This window comes from Heliangelus exortis, chromosome 6 (assembly GCF_036169615.1).
Source record: "Heliangelus exortis chromosome 6, bHelExo1.hap1, whole genome shotgun sequence".
NCBI lineage: Eukaryota > Metazoa > Chordata > Aves > Apodiformes > Trochilidae > Heliangelus > Heliangelus exortis.
In genome coordinates this window covers 9,420,250-9,440,467 of record NC_092427.1, presented here as the reverse complement: position 1 = coordinate 9,440,467, position 20,218 = coordinate 9,420,250, and the positions used below count along the sequence as shown (strand labels likewise).

At 44.7% G+C, this 20,218-nt stretch overlaps 1 protein-coding gene across 1 annotated transcript in view; it reads right to left on the bottom strand.

Annotated features, from left to right (window-relative positions):
- The window catches only part of ESYT3 (extended synaptotagmin 3), a 33,453-nt gene extending 18,147 nt beyond the window's left edge, over positions 1-15,306 (bottom strand). The window contains exons 1-5 of the mRNA XM_071746567.1: positions 14,910-15,306; positions 8,711-8,752; positions 7,463-7,597; positions 6,864-6,940; positions 272-338 (exon numbers count right to left, since the gene is read on the bottom strand). Of these exons, the coding sequence (XP_071602668.1) occupies positions 272-338; positions 6,864-6,940; positions 7,463-7,597; positions 8,711-8,752; positions 14,910-15,194 (606 nt within the window). The 5' untranslated portion in view covers positions 15,195-15,306. The remainder of the gene's footprint in view (positions 1-271; positions 339-6,863; positions 6,941-7,462; positions 7,598-8,710; positions 8,753-14,909) is intronic.
- Positions 15,307-20,218: the final 4,912 nt, after the last annotated feature.

Here is a 20,218-nt window from a genome sequence, read left to right as displayed (position 1 = left end):
CTGTGAACTGCAGTGGCAGGAGGTGGCCCACATGAGCTTGTGATGCTCCAGCACTGACCCTATTTAAGAGTCACACCAAGAAGCTTAAAAGCAGTACCTAAGTTCTTTCCAAGGAAGGCACCATTGCCCCAGCTGAAACACAAGGCAATGAAGCCAACCATTCCAAGCCTGCTAGTTGGTGGGGAAACCACCAGTTAAGTGCCATGACCTCCCCAGTGGGACAGGCTACCTCCTGCCACACACAGCCTTGAACAGACAATGTGCCACGCACCTGCACGCCTTTCACTCCAAGGTTAAATTTTGATATGTCCATGTGGATCTCACAGTCCCCTATGTAACTGAAAGAAAATTCACACATTATTTCACAGTTTGCAGTAGTCCAGTGACAAATTTTGGGCTGTACAGGGTATAAACAAAATTAGTTTAATGAATGACAATGTGACCCCACAGGCAGAGAGAGAGTTTCAAGCAACTGAAAAGGGAAATGATTCAATTAACACATTGAATAAGGGTCAGATCTTCACAGGAGAAACCCCACAGTCAGCTGGCATATTGACCTACCTGCAGCATGGCAAAGCAGCATCTGTATTTCAAGGTTATTTTTCTTAAGACTGGCAGTTGGCTGAGGCAAGATTGCTCCAAGGAGGGTATCAATTCTCATTGGAAATTCAGAGTCACAGGAGAGCACAAGCCCAGTGCCTCCTTGCTCCCTTCTCTGCCTCATCCCACCTCACAACCTGGTGACTCAGCTTCCCAGCTGATGCTGAGCTGTCCTCACATCACATATGGGGTCCTCACCTTGCCAGCAATCAAAAAGCCTACGGGTCACCTCTGCCCACAACCCAAACACCCATTTGAAGGATAAATTCGTCACTAAAAATAATATAGTCCCCTTGAGGCTGAATTAAAAAGGAGTTAAACCAGGTTATGGTCAGTTGCCATGGAGAACATCAGGCTTTAAATAAAATGAATGCTGAGTGCAGTATTTTTGCAATTTCAAAACCACTTTAGACTTTAATAAAGGTACAAACATCACCTTATAAAAAAAAAAAAAAAGATAGCCACTCCCCAGGAAGAAGAACCTAGATTTATCTGTTTCTGGATGCAGACACACAAACACTCTGCAGGTAAAGCAGCATAATCCACCTGCCTGCATAATTTCACCTCATAATCAGAGAAAAAGGACAAGATATTTGGACATATATGGACAAATAGTGCTGCAGTTGCCACTTAATTCACCCTGTAATTAGCACACAGATTCCTTCCCCTCCCAAAAAAAGCCTGCCAAGAATGTGTAACCCTGTGAATTTGTCTCCATTTCTGCAAAAAAAGTTCCTGAGTATTTGTTTACAGAGAGTCACTTAGCAGAATTTTAAAAGCTCATAATACACCAATTAAAGCCTTTAATGTTAGAGCATTACCATTTCTTAAATAACCAACCTCACAGGACATGCCAAAATTAACACAATCTTTCTTATAAGCCAGTCACATAATTAAACAAACTTATTTTTACGTTTATTTATTTCTATAATTTGGCATTATCTTACAGCTTATTACACCGGGTGCTAATAGAGCTGTGTCACAATAAAACCCTGAATGAGAAGCTAAAATCAGTTCCTTGATTTGCAGTAATTAATCCAGGAGGATTTTATTCAGTTCTTAAGGGTGTTCAACACAACAAATAACAGTTGCTTTGTTTCAATTTGCAACCTTTATGCCATTCCACACATTCAAATATTCTTCCCACCCAGTCCTAGCTGTCTATTTTCTCCAGTAACACTTGATGGTGTTTTAGAGTCCAGATGTCAGAGAAGTCTTTACCCTTTTTATCAGAGCCTGAGCCTTTAGTTATCCTTAAGACTGCTTCATACAGACACATCAGTCTGGAGAAGAGGAGGTTCAGAGGAGACCTCATCACTCTCTACAACTCCCTGAAAGGAGGTTGGAGCCAGGGGGGGGTTGGGCTCTTTTCCCAGGCAACTCTCAGCAAGACAAGAGGGCACAAGAGGTCTCAAGTTGTGCCAGGGGAGGTTTAGGTTGGACATTAGAAAGAATTTCTTTACTGAGAGGGTGATCAGACATTGGAATGGGCTGCCCAGGGAAGTGGTGGATTCTCCATCCCTGGAGATGTTTAAAAAGAGCCTGGATGTGGCACTCAGTGCCATGGTCTGGTAACTGCAGCGGGAGTGGATCAAGGGTTGGACTTGATGATCTCTGAGGTCCCTTCCAACCCAACCAATTCTATGATTCTATGATCAGGGTGCTTGGTAGAAAGGATGAACTCTTTTCCATTAGTTTTACTCCTCATTTCCAGTCCAAGCTTCTTGTGGTTGTGTCTGCCCCCTCTGCTCAGCATAACCTTGATGTCCTCCCCCAGCCAGAGCACACTTGACCCCTACTTGGAAGTGTCAGGACTGAGCCCTTCTGCCACTATCCACAGGACCATGCTTCATGCACCTGCCAGGAGTGGAAGAAGAATCCATTTTTGCTCCTAAATCACATATTGCACAAGGAAATGCAGATAACCATGCCTGCACCATGGATGAGAACTGGAAAAGCTTGTACCGGTGCATGTTCTGAGTCTCCACTCTGCTCAGGTGGAAAAGCTGGGCCCTGTGTTTAGGATACAATGGCAATCCACTGGCTGAAGGTAGGGATGCTACAGGAGCACATACTGACAAGTCCAACTAACCTGGATGTCCTGTATCCCTTTGGAAAAAGCACGTGCAATTCTCCCTTTCTGAAGTAGCTCCCAGTGTGCCTCATCCTCTCATGGCCCCCAGCCCCCTCAAGCACTGCACAGCAGGCTGCTGGTTCATCTGCCTGACTTCGAGTTGGGAAAATGAGCAAGCAGTATTAGACAAATAAGAAAAGGTTACTAAATACCACAGGGTATGAGAAAAACCAGACTGCCTCTGCCTTCCCCCTTTTCCTCTCAAGTCAGGCTCCTAAATAGAATCATGTGGCAAGCATTCCTTTTCTGCTAAGGAATGACAGCTTTCCAAGATTCTTTTAATTTCTCTAAGATCCTACAAACTTACTTAAGTCAAACTCCACCAAAGCTCCAAGTATTGTTGCACACCACTTTCCCCAATTATGCACAAACAGGAGACAGCCTTTCCAGATTTGGAAACTTGCCAGTTAGTAAGTCCAGAGATTCTCTTTTAAGAGTAAATGACATTGTACACTTTTATACATATTAGTTACTTTTATACATATTGTTATACTATGACATCTCACATATTGTAAATGCCACAGAAAAGCATGGAAATGAGAATTCAAAACATTTCAAATGAAAAATTATCATGAGTTCTAAATCAGATTAATGAAGTAGGAAGCAACTGGATTGCAAGTTTCTTCTGGATGGTAGTAAGTGCCTTTGAATTCTTTGAAACTCTGATAATTATAGCCAATGATTACAAGGCTACACAGCAGTTTAGGCAATTGCATAATTAGTGGGAAGACAAGCAGTTGTAGGAGGTCAAGTGGCTGCACTTGAAAAGTTCCCATTTTGAAAAATCCACTACTGGGGAGCATTTCTGGAATGCTTTGACAGTATTTCATTTGGAGAATGCAACTGTCAGCTCCTGATGCTCTGGAGTCATTATTTAGATCTAGGGCAAATTGTTTGGAGATTCCAGAGGATTGACAGCTGGGATCACATATTTCAGATTTGGGGATTTCAGGTCCCAGTCTCATTACAGTCTCGATCTTGTCTGTCATTTAGCCACTGCAAGAACCCTGATCCTTTCTTATCTGTCACGTGGAAGCTGTTTATCAGGCATATTTGTGCTGGAAAGTAGATACATGAACAACATACAGACACCAGAACCATCAGACAGATAAATGACAAACTAAGTCTGTACAGAGGACCTGAGGGTAAGCAGTGACTGTCTCAACATTTCTGTTCAGTCCTGTAAGCTGAATAGAGCAAAAATTTACAGAACTTCAGTTACACCAACCAAGTGCATCATCTCAGGGGCCAAAAAAAATATTCTGAAAGAAGACATAGCCTCCTTCTTTGCCAAAAGGTGTCTGTGCCTCACAAATAATCACCTCTGAGTTTGGTTTTCCTGCCAAAAACTCAAGTGTAGTCCTTTCATAGAATCACAGAATTGTAGAATGGTTTGGGTTGGAAGGGACCTTAAAGATCATCCAGTTCCAACCCCTCTGCTATGGGCAAGGACACCTCCCATTAGACCAGCTTGCTCCAAGCCCCATCCAACCTGGCCTGGAACACTTCCAGGGAGCAGGCATCCATAACTTCCCTGAGCAACCTTTTCCACTGTGTCTCACCACCCTCACAGAGAAGAATTCCTTCCTAGTATCTTTCCTGTGGGACAGTCGAGACTGTAATGAGACAGCATTCTACATAACCATCCCCAATGCTCTGATGCTATGGACACATAAGCTGTTATTACCAGATTTAATTAAAGCAACTTCTCGAGTTCCTTTTGGTAACTCCACGTGACACCAGATCTCCTGTGTCACTGGCTCTGCTGACAGCTACTGCCCATACAAGCCAGGAACCTGTAAGTGCTATTTTTCACCGTTCCCAAGGAAAGGATGCAGTTTGTGATACTACATCACAAATTTAACACACAGGAAAGGAAGCTCCTCTTCACACAGCACAGGTATGAGCCACAGCATTCAGCACAGCATCACGTTAGGGAGATCAGGAGCACAAACACATTAAACAAAACACTTGATGGACCATATGTCCACAAGTGGCTACTAAACCCACACAGATAACTCCATACAGACCACAAAGGAAAGCTAAGCAGGAAAGGGTTTTTTTCCTACTCCTGCCTTTTTCCTGTGTTTACCCCTGGCCAAGTCAGACTTTGGGCTTCAGAGATCAGCTGCTTCCTTGACAACACTGGAGGAAAAAATCTCTCCTCCTCCTGTACTTCTGTCAGACTGAAAGCAAGAAGCATTTATAGAGCCTGCAGAGATTTCTGGATGCAAGAAGCTCTCAACACAGAGAGCAACTCAGCACTGGAGTGGGGCAGGACTGCTGCCAAGGCAGGAATGCTGTCCCCAGGATAACATGGAGCAGCTGCTCACTGCTGCATCCAGAGGGGAGCCAGCCAGCAGGTCAGGATCATCTAACTTCACCATTGAGGGAATTCCCACAAGATTACAGCTAGGAAGCACCAACACAAAGGAGTCATCTTTATATCACAAGGACAAGTTAATCTTCTAATGTCCAATGCAACACAGCTACCCTTCTCTAGAACCTAACCCAAGAGAGGAAAGCCAGAAATTGTGGTCTCATCATGGCCAAGTGCACACTGTGTTGGCACTCACAGCACATCCATCATCTCCAGAGCTGTAACCCCAGGACACACAGTTCTGGGGGCAGATCCAGCCACTTAAGCCTCACCAGCATGCAGCCACCTAGAGGTGGTGCAGAGGGAGCAGCTCAAGCCCATCTCCCCATTCCTGGGAGTACTGGAAGTTCTACACTGCTACCTCCTGCAGATGCTGCACAATGCACAACCCCCAGCTTGGTGCAGAAGTTGATGTTAATGTATTAATGTAAGAGAAGCTGAGTTCTTAACACTCTTAACAGAAGAAATCCCCAACAGAGAGAGATAAGGCAGTCTGAACACTCCTGTGTGAATGCAGAAAATACTTGGGTTATCAGATGACAGTTCAGGTTAAGTTATTGTACTGAAGTGTTTGACCAGTTTGGAGATGCTGATGAACCTGCCAGAGGGACAGGAATGAGGGGGTGGGGGAATCCCTCTGCAGAGGATTATTAAAAGACAGTGAAAGTGAGAGTATGTGGGAGAAGCAGCCTGGAGAAACAGTTTAACAGAGAACAGCAGCAGTCTCCTGCAGAGCCTTAAAGGCATCGGATCCCTCAGTCCCAATGTAGAAAGCACAAATGATTTGCCAAAGGCCCTAAAACTACCTATTACAAAGAGCACTTCATTGGCAGCACTGAAGCACAACATGTTCTGGCTGAAAATCAAGCATGTCATTTTACACTGAGGGACACTGCTATGCCAGGGGTGCTGCCATGCCATTGCCACGTTAAGCAGCAGGCACAGTTCTGAGCAGCTCTGTGCTGCTGCCAAGACACTCCATAATTTCACACTGCTTTTTCCTGGCACTACCACGAAGAAAAGCATTTAAATTAGGCAGGTCAATTGCCCACTAAACTTACAGAGCTACAGCAGCAAGCAAGTGGTATTCCCCCAGTAATTCCATTCTCCAGGCCAAACCAGGAGAAAGTTTAGCTCTGATGTTAACAAAGCACACAAGCTCATTCAAAACAGCCTGGGAGGTATAAAATGTTTCATCTAATTTTGTTGTTGTTGTTGTTAACAGAGCTAGAGGCAGTTTTCTGCTCAGACAACAGCTGTAATCAAAAAAAGCAAATGGTTGGGTGGCACATGGAACAAATGGTGATTAAAATGAGACAATTAATCCAGGGGAAGGCATTAAAAATAAATAGTGCAAGTAGTTCTGGAAGAACTGGAGAAGTTGGACTGAAGAAGAACCACAGTGGGGCAATAGACAGACCAAGTGCCTCCATGCCTGAGAGCTGTCTGAGGTGTCAGAACAGGAAATTGAGTTCCAATGCTTGTGTTCTTACTGCCATGAATGGCAAGGCCAAGGGACACATTCTTACACCCATGGCAGCAGTGACAGGCCAAAGCAGTCAACACAGACCTGTGCAGGTGACAGTGACACAGCATCTCATCTCTGTAAGTATTGAAGACATCCAGATTACCTCATATCATTCTAGGCTGTAGAGCATGACATGCTCTACACTGCATGACAACTCACACACAAGTGTCAAGTGGGCAAGTAGTCAAGAAACATATATATAATCAATGATGCAATATTACCATATCTGAAGGTCAAGGGTAATTTGTCTTCTATCGATTTCTTTGGTGTAGGCTTTTATTCCATTGATTCTAGGGCACTGAAATAAAGAGACAAACAAGATTCGGCATAGTTAATATCTTTCAAGTTAAGCCCAAGTGAAAAGTCCTACTCACTTCAATCATTTTGAATACAGAAGCATTCATTAAAGACTTTGCATAACTGTATTTAAAGTATGAGTAAATGACACAAGTTTTTCCCTTAAAGAGGTAGTGTGAACAGCCTTGGCAGTCCTCAGACACAGGGCTGGTTGCAAGCAGCCCATGCTGAGAGCCTTAGGGAGCTCTGGAAACTCCTCTTGCAAGGGTAAAACAGAAAAAAATGTTCTGTCTCCAGTCCCATGACTCTGACAACCAGTGGGAAGGGATATGTGTGTCCCATAAGATCTTTCCTACATGGTGAAGATGCTCAAGCCAGCATGAGGAAGGAACAATGAAGGCAGCAAAGTTGTACCAATACCATTTTGTTTAACACTCGGAGTTGTTGAAAAGCTGAACATCAGACTCCTTGCATGTGAGCTGAAGAAGTCTGTACAGCAAGTGTTGCTAAGGACTCACACTACCTTCTCGCCAAAGTTGATTTTGGTAAAGGTGCATGTCTTCAGATGGACATTCTTTGCTCTGATTTTTGGTTCAACAACTTCTTTGAACGCTTTTTCCATGATTGTCCCAAAGTATGGCCAAGCCTGTACAAGGACCTAGTGAAGAGGAAAAGCAGAAACACTGAGGGTTTTTGGTACAAGGCACATTTTGTTGAGAAGCAGATGCACACATCACTGAATACCTGGCTATTAACCTCTGTCCTTTTAAAATACCAAGCCACATTTGTCCTCCTATGTCATCCTTATGGAACAATCCATCTCAGTTCCTCAGAAAAGTAATTTGGTTTAATAACTGAGTGGTGAGTTTTCAGCATCATTCTACTCACTGCTTCTAACCACAAGGACTGAGCCTGCAAAGCCCAGGATTCAAACCTCTAAAGCACAATAGTCCCTAATTACTATAAAGTGTCCCTGAAGTTAGGTTTATTCAGAGAGAAGGGAGATGAGATTTTAGATTAAAAGAAAATTTGCTAAAAATGAAAAAAAGGACATTAGATACTAATTTACAAGTAATTTTACTAATAGTTATTGGATACTAATTTACAAGTTCTGGTTTTTTTCTTTGAATTTCAGAGTCCAGTCCCAGGGAGAGTCTCACTACACCTGCTGATGGGAGCATCTGCCTCAGAACATTCTGGGAACACAGAGAATCACAAAAAAATGGTAAGGGGTTGGAAGGGACCTCTGGGGATCATCTAGTCCAACCCCACTGCTAGAGCTGGCTTGATAGGAATACATCCAGTCAGGCCTTGAATGTCTCCAGGGATGTAGATTCCACAACCTCCCTGGGCAATCTATTCCAGTGCTGTGTTACCCTCAGAGCCTCTCTGGTAAGAGGAGGTATCACTATTTTTGCTAATAATAATAATAAGCACATACAGACACAAAGACATAGGTGTATGTACACATCCATCTATCTATCTATCTATCTATCTATCTATCTATCTATATACATGCACAGAACTCTTGTCTGGTTTTTTGTTTGTTTGTTTTTAACCTCAGAAAGAAGTGTTGTGGTCAAATCCATCAAAATTGTAACAACCAGGCACACTTTGGCTCTCATCAAAACCTCTGTGGCAGCTCTACACTTAGGTGGCTCCAAGGCTCAGACAGGGATATGATTGAGCCATATTGCAGTGATTTCACAGCTTTCTCAGACTTGTGCTGTGATGTAGCTCAGAGCACAGACAGCCTCACAGAGATCCTCACCTTGTTCAGCCACTCCACTCGTTCAACATCAGGGAAATGAACCTGGGTGCAAAGAAAAACAAAGTGAGCATCACATGCCCTCTCTTTTGGCACACTGCAACACATGTAAAAGATACCACGGAGCATGGAACAAGTTTTAGAGTAAGTTGAGATGCCTCTGCCCACATACATACATTCTTTATAATTTAGTGCCTTCTTAAAAAAACATAGAAGGCAAATAAAATAGTAAAACCCAGTAAAAGGCAAAAGAGTGCACATGAAGTGATGTACCAGTGTGCCTCTGGGCATTTATATGATTACAGCAAGTGTCATATCCTGTTCATGATGTAAAGCAGCACTGGATTTCTCATCCCTCTCTTGGTCATGCCTTAAGAAACCATGAGAACCTGCTTCCCTCAAGATCACGAGGTGTGCAGGACCTGTTTCCTGTACCAGCTCACCTCAACCAGGGCACCACACTTTGGGAAACAAGAACCTGCTTGGGAAACTCTATTTATTGGTTGCTGTAGTATTTCTCCACACAGTGTCAACAGCTTCAAGGAAAAGAAGCACTGAAAGAGTTCAAGGCTGTTAGCATACACCACCATCTGTAACAGTCCAGTGTTTCCACCTCTCAGAGCTTTTTAAGATGCTAAGGACAAATTAAAATGAAGCAGTCACTCCTGCACTGTGTTTTCAAGGTGGACACATCAAATGCCAACGAGGAGTCTATGGGTCTGCTACAAAATCCCTCCAGTTCCCTGAAGCAATGACTTGTTTGATTACCATCAGATGTGAGACAACTCTCAAGTCACCTCTCAGACCTCAGTAAGAAGCTGCTAGGTGATGAGCCACAAGCCCAATCTTATGGCTGTGGCACTTTCTCTCAGCCAGGGCTGGCAGCAGGTTAGTGCAGAAGTGAAGGGCAGTGCAACAAACTCTCAGAGGGAACCTTTGGGCCCTGCACAGCTCTTCAAGAGCACTGGAGTACAAAGAGAATACTTTGACTATCATCTAGCCTGATGATAGTAATTGGGTAGGACAATATATCACCTCCTTACAGAAAAGCTGTGAATTACACTCCTCAGTCAAAGGCTTGCTGTTTAATTCAGCAGCTTTCAGAGAGGGGCTTAGAAATGTTTGGATGGAATGGACAGCAACTTGCTTTTTATTCCAGTTTCATGTGCGGCTTCAGAGCCCATTTCCTCTGCTCAAATAACACTTCAAATTGTCTCCAATCATTGTGTTAAAAAAAAAAAAACCAAACCAACACAAAATGATATTACCATATTCTCTATAAGCAATTTCTTTTGATGCTCTAAACAGCAACTTTTTCATTAAATAAGACAATAGAAGTTCACTGGAATGTCAGCCTACCCAACTATATTTGCATGATAAAGTGAGAATACAGCACCAGAAGGGACAATCAATACTGATAAACCACTGCTGACATTTTACAGTACAGCAGATTATGAGAGTCAAGGGACCTCCACTTCACCTGCCAGCCTTTCATCTTTCACAAAAAGGTCCTCTCCAGGCCTATAAATCCTGGTTAGCCTGAAGGCAGCTGGTCCCCAGCTCCAATGAAACTGCCAATTGCCAGCATCCCACAGCATTTGTGCCACAGCTCCAGATTAGTCACAGGAAGGCCAGAGCAAGGATGAAGGCAGCAGGGAAAGCTGTCCTTCAAAAAACCTCAGAGTAGAGGGATGTGACCCAAAAGAAAGGAGGGACCAGGACTCAGGGCAACTATAAAGTCATCATACCTCAGTGAAGAAGTCATAGCCCATGTGTGAGATCCACCAGTGTTAGGGGAGAAATGTAGCACAATGTAAACCACTAAAACTGTCTGGGATTATTCACTAGAGCCAAAGCTGCTAGAGATGAATGCAAGAGGTGACCAAGAAGCAATCTGGCAGCTAAAGAGAGTTGGAACAGTGCACAGGAGCACCAGGAAACAAGCAAAAAACATGAGAAGGAAGGAGCAGATAGACTCACCTCAAGAAAAAGCAAAACTGAATTAATGATTTGCGCCACAGACACCCAAACCAGACACCATGGCAAACTTCAAAAGCAGCCACAATGAGTCAGAGATCACCAGGTCACACCTCAGATTGCTCTGATAGGGTTAGCAGCCATCTGTGGTGCTTTTCCTTCCTGCTTGACACCCCATCATTCACGTGTCTGCAGCACAGCCCCTAATCAGACACTCTGTGCCTCAGTTTCCTTTGACAGACAGACAGAAGAAATAGCACTGCTGTAGCTCAAAGGTACCAAAGACCTTTGTGTCTTGGTGTCTTGTGGCACCTTGGCCAACACAACAGGGCTCTCAGAGGCAGACACCATAGAAAGTGGCCAGCTGCATGTTTCTGGTGAAAAGCAGCTTTCTGCCTACTATGAAAGGCCACCAAACTTCAGTGGGTTTCCAATACCAAAGGTCAGCTACAATCAGTGGCACAAATTCAATGAGCAGTTCTGCAGAAGAACCAGAGCTTGGTGTCCAAGCACTGCATTTAGATCATCCACTGGCTAGTAAGGCATAAGCACTGAGCAAAGCCTATCCAACACCCAGGGTATTCCCATAACATGCATGTCCTGCTTGGAGAAGATGAGTTCTGCTCTAGTTCGGTCCAGTAACACCACCAAACTCTCTTCTGGACCCAATAGCTTATTTCAAGAACTTACTGTGTCCTGATATGTCTTAGGAAAAAAAAACATCTACAGTTCCATACTTTTTAACCATATGCTCTTGACTTCAGATTCACTTCTCACCCTTGTTACTGGCGAGAGCCCTGGCAGCAAGGTCTTGTCCTTGAGTTTTTCATCAGTACAGCACAGCCCAAAACACTTCCTATCAAGACCTGAACCCACCACCAAGTTACCACTATACCAGAATAAGCCTTAATCCTGTAGCCTTGGGCAAGTGACACTATCAAAACCAGTTTGCCCCATCTACAAAAGCAGGCATACTTCTTGCCAAGATTGTAGGAATGCTGCAGAAATTACTTAGCATTTGAAAAGAGCTTTGAAGATCAAAACCACTAGGTAAGGGCCAATTACTTACAAGTGAAGAAAATGTGTAAGTTTCTGCATGGCTCCACCTCACCCTGGAGCAGTACCCATCCCTGATACAACAGTGCCATTCCATTCAAATACAGCACAGGAATGTATCCATCATGGGGGTTATGTCTGTTTGGGGTTTTGTTGTGTGTTTTTTTGGTTGTTTTTTTTACCCCCCTGTGCCAGGGAGACAAACGAGCAAAAATGTCTGTAGAAGCCTCTTGGATGAACAATGAATTAATGGGCAAAAGGACTGTTCTGTATCCAGTAACATCAATTTATCCTGGTAAAAGGAATTTAACATCAGGAAGAAGCCCAGCATACTTGTAGTGTTCTCACCTGCAACCTGCTAATGGTTACAAAAATATCATAAAGTCACCATCACCCCCAGGAGCCAGAAGGAGGTGGAAGCCCATCTACCTCTGGGTGCTGTCTGGTTATACAAAAAGGCTCCACTAAAGGCTGAAGTCAGAAAGTTTCACCTCTCCAGCACACAGATCTGACTCTGTTCAACACCAGATTCCCAGCCTGGTTTCCTAGCAAAACAGCCTGCCCACGGAAGCTGTCTAGCACCGGAATGCCTCTCCCAAACTCACTGTCTGGCTTCAGCCAAGAAACTGGTGCTGCAAAATAACTGTAAATTCTCTGAAACAGATTGTGAAGTCGATGAGGGAAACTCTCAGCGTTGCCCCTGAAGGAAAGGCTGCAATATGAATGCATCCCCTCCACCAGGACTGAGCAGAGCCTGGGCCACATCTGAAAAAGCCACTGCACATCTCTAAGGGACAGGGGGTTTTAACCAATTAGTGGAATCAGTGATTGGTCTCAACTCATCACTGGATACCGGGCACATGAGGAGACAACTATTCACCACTCCCCTAAGACACAGCCATTGCTTCACACCTCCAGAACCTCTCCCAGGATTAGAACACTACAAATCCAACCCATGCTCCCCCCAGCCTGAATTGCATTCCTCCTCCCACCTCTGCACATCAGGAGAGGAAAACATAAGAGACATTTTTAGAGCTGTTTCAGTTGAAGGCCCGTGAACATCAAAAGGCAAAAAATGAAAGATAAAAAAGACAACACAACAGAGCATACACTGAGCAAAGAGCAGTTGAGAATTAGCCTCCAAGACCAGCACGGGGAAGAAGTAGAAGATCAAACAGAGGAAGAAGATAGAAGGAAAATTAAAACTGAGAAGATAAAAAAATACCAAGCACAAGGCTGGTGTGAAAGCAAACACCAACTGATGGAGAACAAAAGTTACCAAGAAAGGAGAAGTGGCAGCATGGACAAAAGGGAAAACTAAAATCACATGCTGCAGGCCCGTTATCCCTAGGTCCTACATCCTGCTTTCCAGCGGCCAGCTCCAGGAATTCCCAAGCCAGGAGCCAGGCCTCTGGAAAGAGTCTGACTCCACCTTCTCAGGGAACACGTGCTGGGCAGCACTGAGATCCCCCGTTAGGATCTTCTGAACAGCCCCAGTGCCCACCCCAGCCACAACCATCTCGGTGGGCTCTGATGGAGTCTCCCCCTTTGGCAAAACTTCTCCTGTGCTTGGGGGGCAGAGTGATCTTGGGGCAGCCCTGCAAATGCTGAGTACAGTGCAATCAATAACCCCTTCCCTTGACCACCTACCCATTCGCTCATGAAGTTTGACACTTTCAGCCACAAAGGGAACTTCTGAGATTGTTTCTGTGTGTGTTGGGGGGGCAATTCTGATTCTTCAGCAAGACAAGAGGGCACAGTCTCAAGTTGTGCTGGGGGAGGTTTAGGTTGGACATTAGAAAGAATTTCTTTACTGAGAGGGTGATCAGACATTGGAATGGGCTGCCCCGGGAAGTGGTGGATTCTCCATCCCTGGAGATATTTAAAAAGAGACTGGATGTGGCACTCAGTGCCATGGGCTGGGAACTGCAGCAGGAGTGGATCAAGGGTTGGACTTGATCTCTGAGGTCCCTTCCAACCCAGCCAATTCTATGATTCTATGATTCTATGACTGAAGGGGCTCCATTTCTTGTTACCTGGAATCAGGGTATTTGAGGATAAAGCACAACACTATCCTCACAGCATCAGGGCAAGAGAGGCCACCACCACACTCATTAATGCTTTGAGTTGTTTTAAATGTTCTGTCAATACAAACAAGCAGAAACCTAATTCAGGGACGGGCTGCTGTGCCCGGCGGGAGGGCAGGGAGCTGCATCCACTCTGCTAGGAGACCCTGGACTTCTCAGAAGTGCCAATTGCCTTCGTTTCCCACAGTATTAAGGAGATCAAAATGCTCTAGGCTATATAAAACAGTTTACAGACTATAAATGCAACACACCTTGCAAATAGAGCTCTTTGATATCTCTTTCTTAACAAGGAAAGCATTTCCCCTACCAGTCCCTGACACGTTTGTAAATGCTTAGCAAATGACAACGAAAAAAAAAACACAAACCAAACCCCACAATCTTTGCCATTCACCAATCAAGGCTACCCAACAAAAAAAACAAAGATACAGAATAAAATGTACAGCTATATCTTCAAGTTTCTTCACTTTAAAACCTTGAGTGCCTAGAAACAAATGCGAAGAACAAACACGGGTTGGCTTTCCATACCACCAAGGGATAATTCTTAATTTTTTTCTTTTTTTCTTTTTCTTTTTTTCTTTTCTTTTTTTCTTTTTAATTTTTTTTCTTTTAATTTCTTTCTTTTTTAGTAGGCTGAGAATATTACGTCTACAGATATTTTTTTAATATGACACTAAAGAGAAGGAGAGAAAAATCTTCTGGATGAGAAGGTCTAAAATAAGTATCCTCCACACAAAAATACCTGCAATGCCATAGCACATATTTGAGAGATGTCCCCGGGGATGCAGTAGCAGTCTGGTTTACAAGCACGCTTACAGCCCCATGCACATTTCCTGGACTAAATCAACTTCCACTTTGCTACTCACTTGACCGGGCAACACTTCAAAATCAGAGGCGTTATTGCTCGACCCAAAGCATCACTGCCGCCTCTTTTCTTTCGCCCTTCGGCTGCTCTCTAGGGAATACCCCGCTCCCCACTGCTCCCCCCGCCTCCAGCCCGCAACCTCCCCGCTCCCGGGACCTGCGGTGGCTGCCGCAGGGAAGCTCGGCGGGGCAGCGCATCCCTGTTCCCGGCTCTCACTCACCCAAGCCGGCAGATGCCGGGCGGCCAGGCCCCGGCACACCGCCTCCTGCTCGTCCTCCAGCAGCGCGAAGGCGGCAGCCAGCCGGTCCCGCTTCCAGCGCCGGTTGTGTCCCCAGCAGAGCCACAGCGCTAGTCCCAGCAGCAGCCAGGAGCCGCTCAGCCCCAGGTACCCCGCCAGGTACACCGGACCCAACCAGAGCAGCGCCCGTGCGGCGGCGGACAGCAGCAGCCGAGGCAAAGCGCTCGCCCGCCGGGCAGCGGGGCCGCGGGCATCGGCGGGATCCATGCCGAGGGCTGGAGCTGCCCCCCTTCCCCAGCACACACCCCGGCTCCGAGGGGTCGGACCAGCCGACTGCGCCGCTCCCGCCGGGGCCGCCGCAGCTACCTCTGTCCCTCCCCCGGCCCGGCCCCGCCACCGCCCAGCGCCCCGGCCCGGCCCAGTCCGACCCGGCCCGGCCCGGCCCGCTATGGCGCCCCCCGGCGAGCGAACCGCCAAGTACCGGCGGGGCAGGGACGGCTCCCCGGGACTAGCAGGGGGGTGATCCCCGGTCTGCCCGGCTTCCCCGAGGGTCACCCCGCACCGGCTGGGGAAAGGGACAGCCACCGGCACCGGCTGGGGAAGGGGAGAGGCACCGGCACCGGCTGGGGAAGGGGGGAGGCACCGGCACCGGGCGGGGAAAGGGGCGAGAGGCAGGGAAGGGATGGGAGGGGATGCGGCTGCTGAGAAGGAGCCGCTCCCAACTGCCTCCTCCCTCCACGCTCCAAGCCGGGAGATGGGGGATCACCCAGCGCTGACCCGGGAAGGGAGGCAGCCCCGGAAGGGCTCTGGGTCGCCCCAGCCGGTACTGTGGTGCCCATTCCTCTCGGTGGACCTAAGCAAATCCCACCGTGATTGCCTGCTGCTTAATATGAGAGGTTATGAGGCCAGAACAACTTGTTGGTTCTGGACACTTGCTGCTTGGAAGAACAAGCAAGGGTGCTTTTTTCCTCCTCCTCTCTTGATTTTGATGGCGGTATTGTGGGGGTTCTGATTTTGAAATACTGTGAATTGTGCATTAGGGAATGCTGCATTACTTGGGAACCTTAAGACCCCTTTTGAGATGTTTTTACTCCTAGCAATATTAATTCTATACCTTTCTGTATGTGCCTTGAGAGACTGGCTATAATTGTACAGTTCTACACTGTGCTTTCCACTGCAGCTTTCCCTGAATCAAGCAAATGCTACTCTTTGTTCAGTGGATAAGTCTGGAACATCAGTGAATGATGCCAGTGAATCAGCTTTCATTGTGGCCCCTTTTATGTATTGGATGCACAAGGTAACAAATGATGAGCCAGATACAAACTTCCAAGAAAAGGAAGTTGACCACCACAGGGGAGAACTAGGTTTGGCCTCCAGTTTGCAATGGAATTGGTATTTAATTCTGGGTCAGTCAATAAATCAAACAATATTGCAAGTGATCCTCATCTGGATGTTAATCATTGCACATGACTGATCTGGGATAGAAATCAGTTCAGGCATCTGAAAAAAATCAAGCCTCCAATGCCTCTCATTAGACAAACTCATGCATGAGACATCTACTATTAACAGGTACTTTTGGAAACAACCCCCCTAATCTTCCCCTTCTGTCAAATAAAAATGAACATGCTCTTCTTCCTGGTGGTGTTGCAAAGATAAATCATTATAAAACACACTTTTAAAAGTACTTCTTTACACAGCAGGCAATAAAACTCTAGAATTGGAAAAGGCTGCAAGGCCGACAGGATCAGATGGTCCAAAAAGGGATTAGATAAATTCTCAAACAACAAGCCCATAAATGTACTCCCAAACAGCCTGGATACAACAGCTGTGGATACTGGGGGAAGCTGAGAGGACTGCAGAAAATGACTCACACTTTCTCCCTGAACAGCAACTCCTGTCCACACTGAGAGCAAATGAACCTGTGGTCTGACTCCAGAGGGCATTTCTGTTTGCTGTCCTGTGAAGAAAGACCAGAAACAGATGAATCTACACAGCTGGAGGAGTATCTGCCCTCTTGATATTACGCATTAAAAATCATAAAATGATTAGTTTGCACAATTACATGTATCAGGAGATACCTTTACATGCAAAAATACACCTGGTGTTGTTCTGTGACCAAAGACTGAGGCTGACTTGTTATTTAATTTTCCCCACTGCGAGTTAAAGCCTTGTAAAACATTTTCAGTGTGACATTTCAGCCACAGGGTGAAACTTCACACAGACAACATCAGCCTCAAAGTCTGACCTTTCAGAATAAAAGACATTTTCTGAAAAAAAGGGGGTCAGTTAGTGCTTTGGAGACTTAGAACATTGCTTTTGTTACCAGAAGCTACAATACAAGGTAGAGCTGCTGTTTTATTCCCTTTAAATTACTACTCTTATGGAGTTTGAGATTTAAGCTCAAACTCAACTATGCCATTTAGAAGCACCAACAGGTGGCAGCTTTTCTGAGCAGGAAAAACTGTGGGGCTGCCATGAAATACATACTGGATAATTTAATAAACTACAATTTTTTGTGTGTGTTTTTAATTCTTCACTCATCTGATCACAAAAGCCTAGGTTCAGATTAATGCATAGTAAGAGAGCCCACAGCTGCTGTCTGGTGCAGGAGATGCTTCCAGGAAAGCAGAACTCCCTGTCCCATCCTCCACTGGCACCCAGGACCCTGAGCTCAGAAACAGCCATGGTCTGTTGAGCACTGATAGTTCTTTTGCTGCTGTGAGAAGAAACATTTCCTTTCGAGAACCAAAGATATTCTAGGAACTTTAAACAATTACAAAAATAATAGAAAAATTATTTTAAACTTAAGGTCACGCTTAAGTGACCTTAAATTTTTAAAAGTTGAATAAAAGACTAGAGATGGAAAATCACTTCTGTCACAACAGGTTACTGAAGAAAGGTGTTCTCAAACCAAATATTCTGCTCATAAGAACAAGATAAATCAATAGCCTTTGAGAGCTCTGTTAACTCTTTTCATGATGGATAGTAGTTACTCCCTGAAGAGTATTTGTTTCCTGTGGTTTCCTTAAACATCAGAGGAAATTCTGAATCACCAATTCAGTGGATGATTTCAGACCTATCAATTTCCTATTGAGGAAAGTATGATCTTGACTGCAGCAGGCTGTTTTCAGGCACCAGATATCTGAGCCACCTGAAGCCAAAATAATTTCAATTAAAGTGAAATTCCACAACCTGTTCCACAATATAAACAGGACAGTCACTAACATAATGACCCAAGGCTGTTCTGGCTTGTGACAATCTGCACCTCTAATTTTACTTGACTAGACGTCACCTCTGTAGCTCAGAAACAGCAAGATATAAGCATATGCTGTAGCTGATTATGACACAGAGATTTTACAGAAACTGCAGGGCTTTGAAAATGTATTAGTGCTAAATTTGCTGTCTCTCAAGCTGGCCATGGTAACTAAGGCAACCCACTTCTAAGGTGGGGAGTTCTGAAAAACCACTGCCAATGCATTTTAACTATGAAGAATATGTAAAGGACTTAATGTGAAATATCCATTTAATTGCATACCAATGTGACATCAAAGGGCTTACTGAAGATGACTTTCTAACTTTCTTGTGGCTTCAGGGTTTGTGACCAGTGTGAAACTCCCACATCAGTGCTAGCAAGCACTTGAGGTGCTGTGCACCCACAGCAAAACAGAGAACACTTATGTAAGGATAAAACCTTACTCCTTGCCTTAACAGAATGACTTCTCTATCCAGACCTGATTAAAGCCGTTGTCCCTTTTGGCTCTCCTTGCCACTTGAGAAGGAATTATTGTTTAGAATCCTCTGAGTTCATACTCTCCACCCACACACTCTTCACCCTGTCAAGCAAAGCCATAGCCAGACTCTGCCTATCACAGGGCAAAACCCTTGTATCTTCTCCTCCTGTCTGTTCTAAGTAAAACATTCCCACGGGCTCTGGAGTGCATTTTCCCAGGGAAAGCTCTTGCTTCACCAGCCTGTCCGATTCTGCACAAAAATTAAACATAAGCTGGGCAGCTAAAATGAGCCTGTGTTACACGGGGCAGCCAGGTGTATTGTTCTGGCTGGAGCTGTGTCATTTGACCACAGAAATATTTACTAATATATGTCCTGTTTTGGGAATTAATCCATAGGCATAAACCAACACTTACCTCGAGCCCAGCTGTGAGATGCTGACTGTCTGAACTGTGCCGAGTCCAGGACTAACTGGTATTATCTATAAAGCACAAATTATGTAAATGCACAGATGAGGCACAAGAAAGTGAACAAATACAAAGTCCCATCTACAATGGCAGAAGAGGGAGAGAAAAAACATAAACTTTCCTTACAATGAGAATGTATTTTCCAGTGCTTGTGGAGATGACCTGTGTGCGGAAGCTCTCACTTTCCTGGCTCTGGGGACGACTCAGAGTTTCTCTCATTAGCACAACTTGGTGTCATCTCACTGAGCCACGAGCAGCTGGTGCCACCTGCTGAACACAACAGCTCTTATTTCATTCAGAAAGGCTACAGAAAATACAGGCAAAGCTTACCTGGGAGGCAGGATGTCCTTTCTACCCAGGACAGAGCTGGGTGCTGTCACCAGATGGCTCTGAGATTAGCACGCAGACAGGCAATTTATAATCTGGGTTGGAGAAAAATAATTTATCGCTTGAAAAGTCAAATCTTGCTGAAATTAAGGCTGTATTTCACATACAGCAGAATCAAGAGAGAACTGCAATACATCAGGTGAACTACAGGTTATTTTTAAAAGTCTCTGCAGAGTCCAACTTCTATTATTATACTACACATTTTAATCTCAGAATCACAGCCTGTTAAATCTGCTTGGTTTAAATTTTGTCATTGGTAGACCATGAATTTATTCCATTTTGATGCAGGAACAACTGTATCTTCAACAGGATCTGTGAGCACAAGATACAATGTCTTCAGGCTAAAAATAGCACAACTCATTTCTTGACAGATAAAATATTTTATATATTTTGTCATGTCAGTTAGTAAAAGGCAAGCAAGAAAACCCTAGGAAAAAAAATTGTCTCCACATCCTTTTAAATCCTTTTCTACTTAACAGACTGAAAGAGCATGCTGGTACATGCTGACACATATTACACTGTAAAAATTGCTTTTCAAGTGCATGATGAAGTTCTAGAACAAGCTTATTAATAATTTATAGCTTGGTCTGTAATCTGTACAATTTACATCTTGCTGTATTTTAAGTGCTTAGAGGACTTGACTGAGCTCACAGGAACCTCTTATTTAAGGAATGTGAGTGCTCACCTTTATGAAACACATTATCAGTG